Raw genomic sequence first — 11,908 nt, forward strand, 5'->3', positions numbered from 1 at the left:
GAAGAGAAGAACGAGGGGAGATTTGATAGCTGCTTTCAACTACCTGAAAGATGGTTCCAAAGAGGATGGATCTAGACTACTCTCAGTGGTAGCGGATGACAGGACAAGGAGTAATGGTCTCAAGTTGCAGTGGGGGAGATTTAGGTTGGATATTAGGAAAAACTTTTTCACTAGGAGGGTGGTGAAACACTGCAACGGGTTACCTAGGGAGGTGGTGGAATCTCCTTCCTTAGCAGTTTTTAAGGTCAGGCTTGACAAAGCCCTGGCTGGGATGATTTAATTGGGGACTGGTCCTGCTTTGAGCAGGGGGTTGGACTAGATGACCTCCTGAGGTCCCTTCCAACCCTGATATTCTATGATTCTATGATGCATCCGATGAAGTGAGCTGTAGCTCAGGAAAGCTTATGCTCATGTAAGCAGTGTCAGGATGAGCTCCACCCTGACATCTGGTGGTGAGATGTGGCAAGTTGTGGAAAAGAACTTCAGGGGCCGATCTCATTTGCATAGGCACACCCACCCTGCCTAGAATGAGGCCATAGCTGCCCAAATGGTCACTTTGGCTGCTGTAGGATCCCCAGTGTCTCTGTTATTGGGGCAGGAAGAATAAATTGTTATTACCCTGATTATGGGAACTGTGCTTGGAACTGTACTTGGCCTTTTGTTATGATGGAGGGTCTCACCATCAACTAAGTAGCACTCGCTAGGCAAGGGTCATGGGTTCCAAAACTCTGTAAATTGAGAGAGGTTGGGGACAAGTATTAATACTTGGTGGCATGGGCCCCTTGGTGAGGGCCTTACATGATAATTGCATTTCATCCTCTCTCTGCTGTGGAATATCAGAGCTAGTTTTGATTTCATTAGAAGTCTAGTTACAGGCTGCTGAGCTCACTTTGGGCTGATAGTGCACCAGCACTGAGACTCCCCTACAACAAGCTGAATTCACCGAGCATTGTGTTAAGTAGTGGGGGGAGCCTGAAGATATATTGTGGAGCAGTTTGTGGGATGGCTGGAGTGCCTTGTGGACAGGCTGGTGGAGCAATTCATAGGACGGCGGGAGCTGCTGGTGGGAGGTGGAGCAGTTCGTGGGACAGCGGGAGTTGCATGTGGGCCGCAGAGTGGAGCTGAGCGAAGCAGTTTGTGGGGTGGCTGGCGGAGCGGAGCGAAGCGAAGGCCTATGGAGCTGTGGGGCGGTCAGCTTCAGATCATGTAAGGTGCCTTTTACCTCCGCCCCCATCTCCACCCAGGATGGGAGGTAAAGCTCTGTAGATAAACTTTTTAACTCTGGGGCTGCCCTGACCAGGGACAGAGACTTTTGGGTCATTGGAATTTTGGGACTTTGGGTGATTTGGAGTTGCTGGACTCAAGAACCAAAGGGAAAGGGCATGCCCCAATTTGCTTGGGGTGGGTTTTTTGCTCATGGGTTGTGTTATGAATCCTGTTGGTGGTGTTTCCCCAACATTATGCCACATTGTTTCTCTCTGTTATTAAAAGGCTTTTTGCTACACTCAGACTATGTGCTTGCGAGAGGGAAAGTACTGCCTCTTGGAGGCGCCCAGCGGGGGTGGTATATATTTGTCCCAGGTCACTGGGTGGGAGCTCGAGCTGGTTTGCATTGTGTTATTGGAATGGATCCCCTAGATATTGAACCCGGCCCTTGTTGCTGCCAACTCTGACGGGCAGAAGGGTTACATTCAAATAAATGGGTTAGTCTCTAAGGTGCCACAAGTACTCCTGTTCTTTTTATGATTCTATGAGAGCGAGCGATGGGGGGGGTGGGGGGGGGAGTGAGCGGGGGCAGGGTCTTGGAGAAGGGGCGGGGCAGGGGCATGACCTTGGGGAAGGGGGCAGGGCAAGGGCTGAGCAGGGGAACTTGGGGTCCCTGAAAAATTATAAATCAAAATGGGAGTCCTTGCATTGCTAAAGTTTGAGAACCGCTGGCTTAGTTCCAAATTAAAATCCAAAATATGGTTTCTGGTATGTCAGTGGGGAGAGTGCGGACTGAAGGAGGGAACCGTCAGGTACTGATTTTAAAGAACACAAAGAGAAATACAATCGGTGAAATGAAATCACACTGCTTCCGTCCTGGTAACCCAGACAGGGGAGAGCTGTCTAGGAGGCTGGCCCAAGTGTCTGATAGCACTTCTGGACTCTGCAGCTTATTTGTGGATTCAGTCAACTCAGGGGTCCCAGGCGGTGTCCTCTTGGTTTATATGCTGGTTTCAGAACCGATTTGTATTAGACACTTGCCAAACAGCTTGTCTGCTGCTTCCGTCGCTAGCCAATAGACGGCGTTGTTGTATAACACATGACTTTGATCCCTTTCCTGCGGGTTCATATGTTCTATCCATTTGTTTCTCTTTTAGCCCCACTACCAATTGGCATTTCCCCTCTCTTTAAGCAAATTCTTTTAATATTTCAAAGATACACCCTGGTTAGTGCTTGTGTCCTTCAGTGTTGTGTTTCCTTCTTGTGCCAGCCCGTTCCTATTGCTTCTGCAGTTCTACAAACAAAAATCCTTCTAGTTCCTCTAAATTCGCTCGGCATAGTTTGCCCGTTCTTTGATTGCATCTAAGCATTTCATTCTTTAGGGCTTACAATACAAGAGACCTTACTTGGAAGGATATTCACATATGGAAAGACTCTCCCTTGGATTTCAGAGGCATGTACAGCTTCACAGTCGGGGGGAAAGCTGGTGGCTTTGGGTTCTTCTGGGGTATCAGGAAGTTTGGTCTCTGGAGCCTTTGATTTTTCTGGGTCCTGCAGTAAATTATTCCTTAAACAGCTTATGTGATTTATAATGCCTCCACTCCCTTGTGAAACTGAATGTAATTTCCAGGGACACAATGGCCATTTTGCATAGGAAAACAGGCAGTTAGTTTTTCTTGTCTGTCACCTGGTAGCAGTTCTCTTTAGCTAGACCAGGAGCAATGGGAGTTTTGTCCACAGATCAGTTATGGCGTCTTAGCTGGGAAAGACTCCTTGGGCAAGGGTTGAAGTTTTCCTTTCGCCTACGTCAACTTCAGCTTCATTCTGCTCTCCAGACAAGACGTCTCCCATGCTGAGATGGGTGTATAGATCCCATTGTCTGTAGCTGTCAGAGGAAGCTAACAGTTTGGAATATGCATGGGGATGATTAGTTGCCAGGAGAGGGGACAGTCTGCTGATTAAAAGGAGCAGAGAAGTAACTTCTAACCGACATATATCCAAGGCATATTTGACATCTAGACATTAAGCCTGCGTCCCAGGGCCCCATGGTGCTGCTGCTGACACTGGTGGGCGCTCGGTCAATGACTTCCACTACAAGGCCCTGAAATGCAGCTTCCCAGATGCAGCAGGGAGGGTGCCTAGGGCCGATACCAGCGGGGGGAGGGGGGCAGGAGATGGGACAGCTGTATCGCAGAGGAGACGAAGGAGGAGTTGGACCCACCGCAGGACAGTTTGGAGCTCTGCTGGTGTCCCAGCACCCCCTGGAGCAGGGAGCTCTGTGCTGGCGATAGAAGCCCCCCTACTTGAGCCACTGAAAACTGGACTGGCCCAAAGCTCAGAAAAGCGGGGTCAATCCTGCCCTCCTGCCCCACAGGTGGATGATCTAATAGGTCCCCCGTCCACGCCTCATTCCTCATTGTGCTGATGGGCTTGTGGGTGTAACCGACCTGGGACAGCTTTGACGCGGGGCCTAAGGTCCGAGCAGCGCCACGCTCTAGCGGGGACATGCTGCTCCCGGGGCAGAGACGGGGCAGTCACTGCTCTAGGAGACTGTGTATGGCCTGATGAAAGGCCTGATCCAAGACCCACTGAATCAACCCGAGTCTTTCCATTGATTTCAGTGGGCTTTGGGTCAGGCCCCCTAGGGCATCCCCTTCAATGGAGCTAGGAGGGTCTGCTCCTGTGTGCTTTGGGCCATCTCGCTATAGCCCCAGACACCCGCTCCAGTTCTGAGTGGCTCCTGCAGCCGCTCTGGCTGATGGTTGCTCTGTTCCCAACAGAAGCCAGGTGGAGGTGGAAAGAACAACAGAAGGCCAGCTCCCTGTGCGCTAGCCCTTGCCAGACCCTGCAGGCGTGTCACCCGGATGCACTGATGGTCCAGGGACAGAGTAAACCAGCACCTGGGGCTAGCCGGGGGTGGCTGCCTGGTGCTGAGACTTCAGTTTCTCTTATGTGCAGTGGAAATGGTGTGGACATTTCTGGGCTCGGGGGCATTGCTGGGGACTCCGTGAACGTGTGTTTCACTGGCCGGCTGGGTTAGGGAAAGGGCTGGTTTGCCAGTAATAATAACAGCACTAGTGCGTCTGGGGCCTGATCCTGCGAGGGACTGAATGCCCTCAACTCCCATTAGCTTCCCTGTGATGCTAGGGTGCCCGGCACCAGCATCTCTTTCCATGGACAAGCTCAAGCAGGGGTGGAACTCGGTCCAGCCACTGGCCCTGATTTGCCTTTTGCAACCCCCCTGAAGCCAGTGGAGTCACTGGGGTGTAAGAGTGGTGTAAGTGAGAGAGAATCAGGCCCCACGATCTCTACCCTCCCCCACTGCCCGGTGGCACAGGTGCCCAGCTACGGGCCCATTGGAATGTGCTGCCCTGTTGTTCTGTGACGGGCCACCGGCTTTGAAGCCCCTCGCGGGCTGGCTGCTGCACAGCCGGTGGCCCCTGCACGGATGCTGCCCTGTGAACTGTAGGTGGGACTGGGCCAACGGCAAATGCTTTTCACTCTCATTTGCTCCCCCTTCTTCTCTGCTCCCACAGCACCTATTACTGATCTCTAGCTTGGAAAGGGGGCCACGCACTGTGGGATTGTGGGAGGAAACCTGCCCCAAAGCCTGTCACTCGTGGCAATAAGAAGAGATATCAACTTGGCATTATGCAGCTGTAGATTTCTGAGTGTTTATACACATGCACAGACATTATCGCCCCTCATCTTACAGCAAGCCAGCCACCGGCCCTGGACCTGGAGGCTGGGGCAGAGAACCAGGAACAGAACCCAGGAGTTCTGACTCCCTTTTGGCAAGTAAGTGGAGATCTGGAGCTGACCTTGGCCACTGGGTCCATCTCTTTGGAAAGGGCTGAACTGATCCCCTTGAGTCAAGACCCCTGAACTCTGGGGAAGCTGGGGGTCCAGATGCAGGTGCTGAAGTTGCATCTCAGGATCATCTGAAGAACAAACCGGCTTCTAGGAGGCCCCCAGCCTGAGTTTGCAGACGATTAAAGTTCTGAGAAGGGTCCAGACTTTTGGAGGGCTTTCCAAGGCCACCAGTTGAACTTCACCCGCATCAGCCCTTGGCCTCCTCTCCCTTCCCCCATCGAATCAGGGACCCCTTAGTGTCCCCCGTGTTCACCTTGATTATTTTCAAGTTACGCCAACAACCAGCAGCCTCTCTTTATAATACAAAAGCCCAGGCACCCACTCTGGGGTCCAGAGGCACCACTCACTCCCGGTTTTTATTGGCGTGATAAATCAGGACAAATTGTGCAGCAGCTTTAAACAATTCAGTTTAATTTAAACCTTCCTTAGGACCCTAGTTCCGCCATAAATTTGCCAGCGAGACGTTAACGTGTTACATTCAGTGTTTTGTTTCCAATTAAAAAAACATAACGGCTGCAATCAACATATCACGAGGGCCAGAACATTCACAGGGACGGGGTGACATTGACCAGAGCAGCTGGATTTAGTCATGGCTTACGTTTCTCTCTCTAGAGAGCTATGCTTTCCTTTCAATGCCAAACTTCTCTGATCTTTGGGACCAGGATGGGATGCCCAGTCCTAAGACCTTTTAGGGGATAACAGAGGCCTGGGATGGGGGACCCATGTTCTTGGACCTTGTAGGGGGAGCATCTATCCAGCCTACAACTGCTTGCCTTTGCTTCTACAAGGAGATGCATCAAAGGCATGTGGCTGAGGTGAGCTGACTCCCCTTGATAGGCAGATCAGGTCAGTCCTATTAGATTGCACTTGGCAGAAAGGATCTCTTTCTGAAGAGGCCGGCCAAGGGAAAGGGCAGGAAAGGGAAACCCTGGCCATAGCCAGCTCAGAAGGGAGCTATGCGTATGTGTTGCTGATTGCAGAATGGTGGGATGTTTGGGATGGGGTGGGGACCTTACCCAAGGACAGGGACCCTGATCCAAGCCAACCCCTTGCAGAGCTAAACTCCAGCCCATGCTGTTTCCTATAAAACCAACTTCCCAGAGCCCCCCCAACCCCCACAATTTAGGCTCCTGGGTGCCTCCAAGGATACTCAGTGCCAGATTGCAGAGCTGGGCGTGGGATTTGGGTGCCAAGCTCGGAAGCTGGGGCCTGAATAAGGACAAATTCCAGGTGGACGACAGAATCCTAAGAGATGTCTGGGCTTTTTGCTGGGGAGGGGTTTCCTGGCGGGGGAAGAGGGGATCTGTTGGGTGCTGAGTGGAGACCATCCCACCCGAGCGTGTGGCTGCGTGAGAGAACTGGCTGGGGGGAGGCGCGTGGTAGCCCCTGTCTCTGAGGCATTGTAGGGGTGAGGGGCTGAAGGGGTCAAGGAGGAGGGCACGGAGGAGTGTGTGTGTGGGGGGTGGGGGAGGGGTGTTCTCCTCTTGCGGCCATGGTCCTTCCTGCTGCAGCTGGGCAGGTCTTTGATCAGTGACCTGGGGGGAGAGCTGGCTGCGGCAAATGGGGAAAGGCCTGATCTGGAAAGGCCAGTCCTATGGGAAAGGTGGTGGGCCCTGCTGGGATTCCCTGGTAAGGAAGGCACCAACATCATCATCATCATCATGATGCCATGGGGGCCCAGTGGCTGGTGGCGGGGGGGGGAGTTGAAGCTGGGAGTGCCCGCAGCTCTCACCACGTCTAGCTGGCAGGCTGCCCACTTGGAGCTGGGTGCTGCCACCTGGGCCAGCCACTCTCCGCTGGGGAAGCATGGCCCCGAGGGAGGCTGCAGGGGCTTGGGCGCTCTGCGGGTGCAGCCGAGCAGGAAGCAACGAGCGTGTCCTTGGCCGCGGCTGCCACTGTCCGGCCCTTGAGGTTCTCGGGGGTCCCGCAGAGGGTGTGCTGGAGGGTGTACAGGCTGACCGAGCGGCCCGCTGCCCACTGCATGAAGGCGAGCATGGCGCAGTCACACGCCCACGGGTTCCCGGACAGATCCAGCTCCAGCGTCAGGTTCTGCTCTGAAAAGCAGGGGGCCAGCGAGGTCAGGGTGTTGTTGGAGAGATCCAGGAGGGCCAGCTGGCCCAGCTTGCCGAACAGCTGTGCAGGCAGCAAGCTCAGGTTGTTTTGCTGGAGGAAGAGGAACTGGAGGTGCGGCACCAGGTCGAAGGTGTGCTCGACAATGGAGTGGAGCTGGTTGCCTTCCAGGTTTAACCTCTCCAGGCTGGGCAGGCCGGCCAGCAGCTCCGGGGCCAGCCTGTCCAGGTGGTTATGGGACAGGTCAAGGCTTTTCAGGCTGCTCAGATTCTGGAAGCAATTTGGAGGCAGGGCCTGCAGCTGGTTATTGGACACATCTAACCACTCCAGCTCCCGCAGCGTCTGGAACCACGCTGGCTCCAAGGTCCCCAGCCTGTTCCCATTCAGAACCAGGTGCTGCAGAGGGCTATGGGAGTCCACGATCTCTGGGGGCAGGTCTTCCAGGAGGTTGTTGGTGAGATCCAAGACCCGCAGCGCTGGCAGATCCCGGAAGAGGCTGCCGGGGAGGCTCCTCAGCTGATTGCTGGAGAGATGCAGCTCTTGGAGGTTGGGGAGCTTCTGCAGGGCGTCTGGGCCGATGCTGGAGAGGTTGGTGAACTCCACAGAGATCATCAGTGTCTCCTCAGGGAAGCCGGTTGGGAAGCTGCTGAGGGACGGGGAGGTGCAGACAAATTGTGTGATGTTGCTGGAGGTGGGCACGGGTGGGCAGGGGGCGCCCAGCCAGCAGGGAAGGGAGGACATGAGTGCAGCAAACAGGGCGATACCCAAACGGCCCATCCTGCAAGGAAAAACACACACTGGGCCATCACAGCTAGTCAGCGGTAAAGGGACCTGGGAAGCGGAGAGGCTGAGCGGGGAGGCTAGATTCAGGCAGGTGCTGAGCAAACTCCCTACTCCCTCTGCCCGCACAGGGCTCCTCAGTTGTGCCCCACTGCCCTAGGATCCTCCCCCCGCCCCACAATCCTGCCGATGCCCCTCCATCCCCACCCTCTGCCCCCTGCTGTTCCAGCCCTGGGCTCCCAACCATATTCAGAGTCTCACCTTTTTAATCTCTGCCCAAGGCCCACTGCTGAGGTTCCCCTCCTCCCCCAGCCGGGAGGACGCTCCGCTGGAGGGGAAGGGGAGATCCTTGCTGGCAGATCCCTCATGGGGCCAGATTTGGGCCCTGCTCCGGCACGGCAAAGCAGCTGCGAAGCTCCCTTGGTTGGCCACCTGGGGTTTCCCTTACAGTAAGGGAACCCCTGGGGGACACATAGGCTCTAGGCCACCCTTTCCCAGCCCCAGAACCTGGGGACATTACCTGGGGAAAGGGGGCATGGCCAGGGCACCTCTTTGCTTGGTCTATTCCAGAATGGCCCCTGGGGGCAGTGGGCAACTGGCTCTAACCTTACACGGGGGACCAGATCGTCCCCCTAACCCAACCTAACACTGATCCTTGCTGGGAATCGGGGCCTCCTGAATATTATCCTGGCTGGGGTGTGCCCCGACTCCCTCTGCCAGGGCCCTCCCCCCCTCAGCATGCTGCGTAGCTGGATTGCTCCGCAGTTAAAACTCTCCCAGCCGGAATCAATAGCTACGTACTTCGCGCTATCCCGGGGCCAGGCCTGGGGAAAGCCCCGAGTCCGAATCTACCTTTCCCTGATTGCGATTCCGCCTCGCTGAGCCTTGTCTCTGGCTGCTCCTCGCCGCCGGGAAACACTGTCCTGTGTGTGCCAGGGGCTGGCTCTTTATAGCGGTCCCGTTAGCCAGCCCATCAGCCCTGGGGCTGGGAGAGCAGGGAAGGGGCGGGAGCAGGGCGGCCATGGGTCTCCTTCTGGGAACTGCCCCCTCGCTCTGCCTGGTTGAGAAATCACCTCTTTGCGAAACCCGCAAGAGCGCCGGGCCCGCTCCTGAGCTGCTGGACAATGGCATCACTGAATTTGATGGCGCTGGGCCAATTTACACCTGCTGGGGCCAATTTACACCTGCTGAGGATTTGGCCCAACACCTATGATCACTTTTAGCCCTCCCTCCTCCCCCCCCCCACCTAATTTTGTTCCCCTGATGGGTAAGGGCTCCCCAGAGGGGCCGGGGTTTGTGCTGCCCCTTGCTCTGGTTCCCTGGGCCCAATTTCGCAGGGCCCTGGAGTCACCAACCGCAGGGCACAGCAGGGGCTGGGCATGGCCATCCCGAGTGGGCAGCATGCCATGCCCACTGTGCCCTGGGACAAATGACTGCCCTGATGGTAGGGCAGCGATGGAGAGGGCCCTGTATCACCAGGCGCTCTTCCCCCCACCTGGCAATGGCGTACTTAAACCAGTGAGCAAAGTGCAACTTGACAAACACATTCCCGAGCCCCCCCCCGAGCCCCCCTCCAATGCCCTCCCCAGTGTTTACCATGGCAGGGATTTTTGAATATGTTTATCTCTGATTGATGCAATTGCCAGGACAATGACAGCAGCTGTGCGGATTGAAAGGGCTTTTGTGGTTGATTTTCCCTGTGGTTTATTTAGCCAGCTCAGCTCCGCGCCTGGCTCTGGGTCTGGATTTGCTCAGGTTGGAACCTGGGGGGGAGAGGGGGAGGATGTTTTTCTGGGGTTTGCATGATTGTTTGCTCGCCCGTATCCCCATGTACGATTCGTCTGCAAACACAGCTCTGGACCCCTTGTCCTCCAGCTCTGGGGATCGGGCAGTTAAATCATTGAGCAAAGGGCAGCGAACGTCTGCTCTCCCAGTCCCTCCCCCCCACCCCACCCCGATCCCGCATTGTAACTACTGGCCATGTTTGCCAGGCGGCAGCCCCGGAATCTGAACTGTGGGCACAGACTGGCACGATTAACTCGCTGTGTGGCTGCTGGTGCAAAGAGTCAGGTCTGATGCCTGCAATTTATTTGGGGGGAGCAGACATGTGGGTGCTGTTTGCACCCACAAAATGGGAAACTGGGCATCAAGAATATCCCCCCTAAAGCCCCCGGAGGCAGGTGAGTCCAAGGACAGGGGAAGGGCCCTTCTTTCTGTGATAGCGGCACTGTGAGCCAGTGATGTTCCGAGCAGGGGGCCGCCAGTTGGGATCGGCCAGTGTTTGCAGGCGGGGGTGGGAGGGCTAAGTCCGCTCTTGTGGGGAGACCCATGGGGTGAGCGAACTCTGTCCCGGGGAGTGACAGCAGCTGGCCTCAAGCACAGTCCAGAGCCCAGTGCATGGGCTGCTCTGTACCCGGCCGAGCTCCCCGTCCCGTCCGAGCGCCAGCGTCAAATATGTTCTTGGTCATGGAGTTCTTCTCTGCTCTGAGATCGAGTCAGCTGGGCCCGTTTCTCTCTCGCTCTTTGCTGCCTGGTTTCCTCCCTTCCCCTCTCTCCAGGGGATCATTTCTCAGCTAGTCCCTCCCCTAATGGGATTCCCGGGCCAGTCACTCCCACGCCCCAAACCTGGGCCACTTCCAACCGGGCCACAGACGGCAGAAAGAGACAAACATCCTGCCCAGCGACTTTCTGGCAGGTGCCACCTTTGCCGTGACCAGCCGGTGGCAGCCTTGCTGCTCCGTTAAATCCCAGGTCTCTCCCAGCTACAATAAAGATGAAGAACCGGAATTCCTCACCCGGCTTCTTCTGTTCTCCGGGCCCCGTTGGGAGTCTGTGTTCCAGAACTCTTCCCATATGGCTTGCAGGCAGGGCGGCTGAAGGGACCCCTCCCTTAGCCCCCCCCCTGCCCCGCCAAGGGTGCGGGGAAAATGCAAGTTGAAAAACAATCCGTCCTGTTCCTTGTTAATATCAATAATTCACGGCTCTCCCAGAGCCCTGTGCCGACGTGGACAGATGGATCCGACTCCTCAGTGGGCAGGACAGGGGCCGAGAAGGCGTCATACCCATCCTGCGTGGCAGGCGGGAAGGTATTGCGGGTGACCCCTCTAGCCACAGAGCTATACCGCCAGCCACTTCCCTTCTGACCTTGGACGGCAGGATCTGGCCGCTGCTTGCGTTGTGCTGGAAAGGGGCAGCCCGCAGCGGGGACCATGGCTGGCAAGCAGGAGAGGGCTGCCGGTCTCTGCTCTAGGCCAAACCCCCTGGAGCTAGAGAGAGTTCGAGGGGTCTCCGAAGGGGCTTATATGGGGGTTGGCCTGTGGTCGCTGGGGAATGGGCTTGAGCCAGAGAGCCTGTCCTGTGGGGTGCATGGGCCTCTTCCCATGTGCAGTGGGCTGCTGATCCTCCCAGCGCTAGCCGCGGGCAGGAAATGTCTGGGAAGCCAGGCTCTGCCCAGCCCAGCTTGGAGTGAGAGGGGCCGTCCAGCCTACACCGCCATCGCCGTCTGTGCCCGTGAGTGCCAGCCCTTTGTGACGGGGAGGGGCCTCTCTAGTGGGCAGCAGGCTGAGACCCAGCAAACTCATTTCTTCCAGGCCACCACCAAAGTGCTGGCAGCTGGTTGGAGCCCATGGTCCCAACCGGCCCAAGATGGGCGTTGGACCAGTGGCAGGTACAGGTGGCTGGATACCACAGCAATGGTTTCCTTAAAGGAGACCATCTAGGAAGGGCCAGTGCCAGTGGGTCTTCCCCTCGCCTCCTTCTGATTGCCCAGTGGGGACCCCGCTCGCTTTGCGTGCCAGTCTCCTCCTGCCTGCTGGTGCCCTGCTGCAGCTCTTACACAGATGCCCTGAGGCAAAGCTTGGGCCAGGACAGACCGGGGAGGAGGGAGAGGAATGAACCAGTTCTGCCCCTCTCAAGTGTGTATCAATATCTCCATGCCACAGAGGGGGAAACTGAGGCATGGGGCGGCGTGGGCCTGATC

The 11,908-nt window shown here is 56.2% G+C and overlaps 1 protein-coding gene across 1 annotated transcript; it reads right to left on the reverse strand.

Annotated features, from left to right (window-relative positions):
* Positions 1-6,678: 6,678 nt before the first annotated feature.
* On the reverse strand, positions 6,679-7,926 carry LRG1 (leucine rich alpha-2-glycoprotein 1). Its single transcript, XM_074939387.1, has one exon. The coding sequence runs from the start codon at positions 7,924-7,926 to the stop codon at positions 6,817-6,819; it is 1,110 nt and encodes a 369-aa protein (XP_074795488.1). The 3' UTR covers positions 6,679-6,816.
* Between the last annotated feature and the right edge of the window lie 3,982 nt (positions 7,927-11,908).

The sequence above is a fragment of the Natator depressus genome, chromosome 25 (genome assembly GCF_965152275.1).
Source record: "Natator depressus isolate rNatDep1 chromosome 25, rNatDep2.hap1, whole genome shotgun sequence".
Classification (NCBI taxonomy): domain Eukaryota; kingdom Metazoa; phylum Chordata; order Testudines; family Cheloniidae; genus Natator; species Natator depressus.

Excerpts from the sequence above, each read along its gene's own strand:
- LRG1 (XM_074939387.1), bottom strand. The coding sequence starts at position 7,926 with ATGGGCCGTTTGGGTATCGCCCTGTTTGCTGCACTCATGTCCTCCCTT.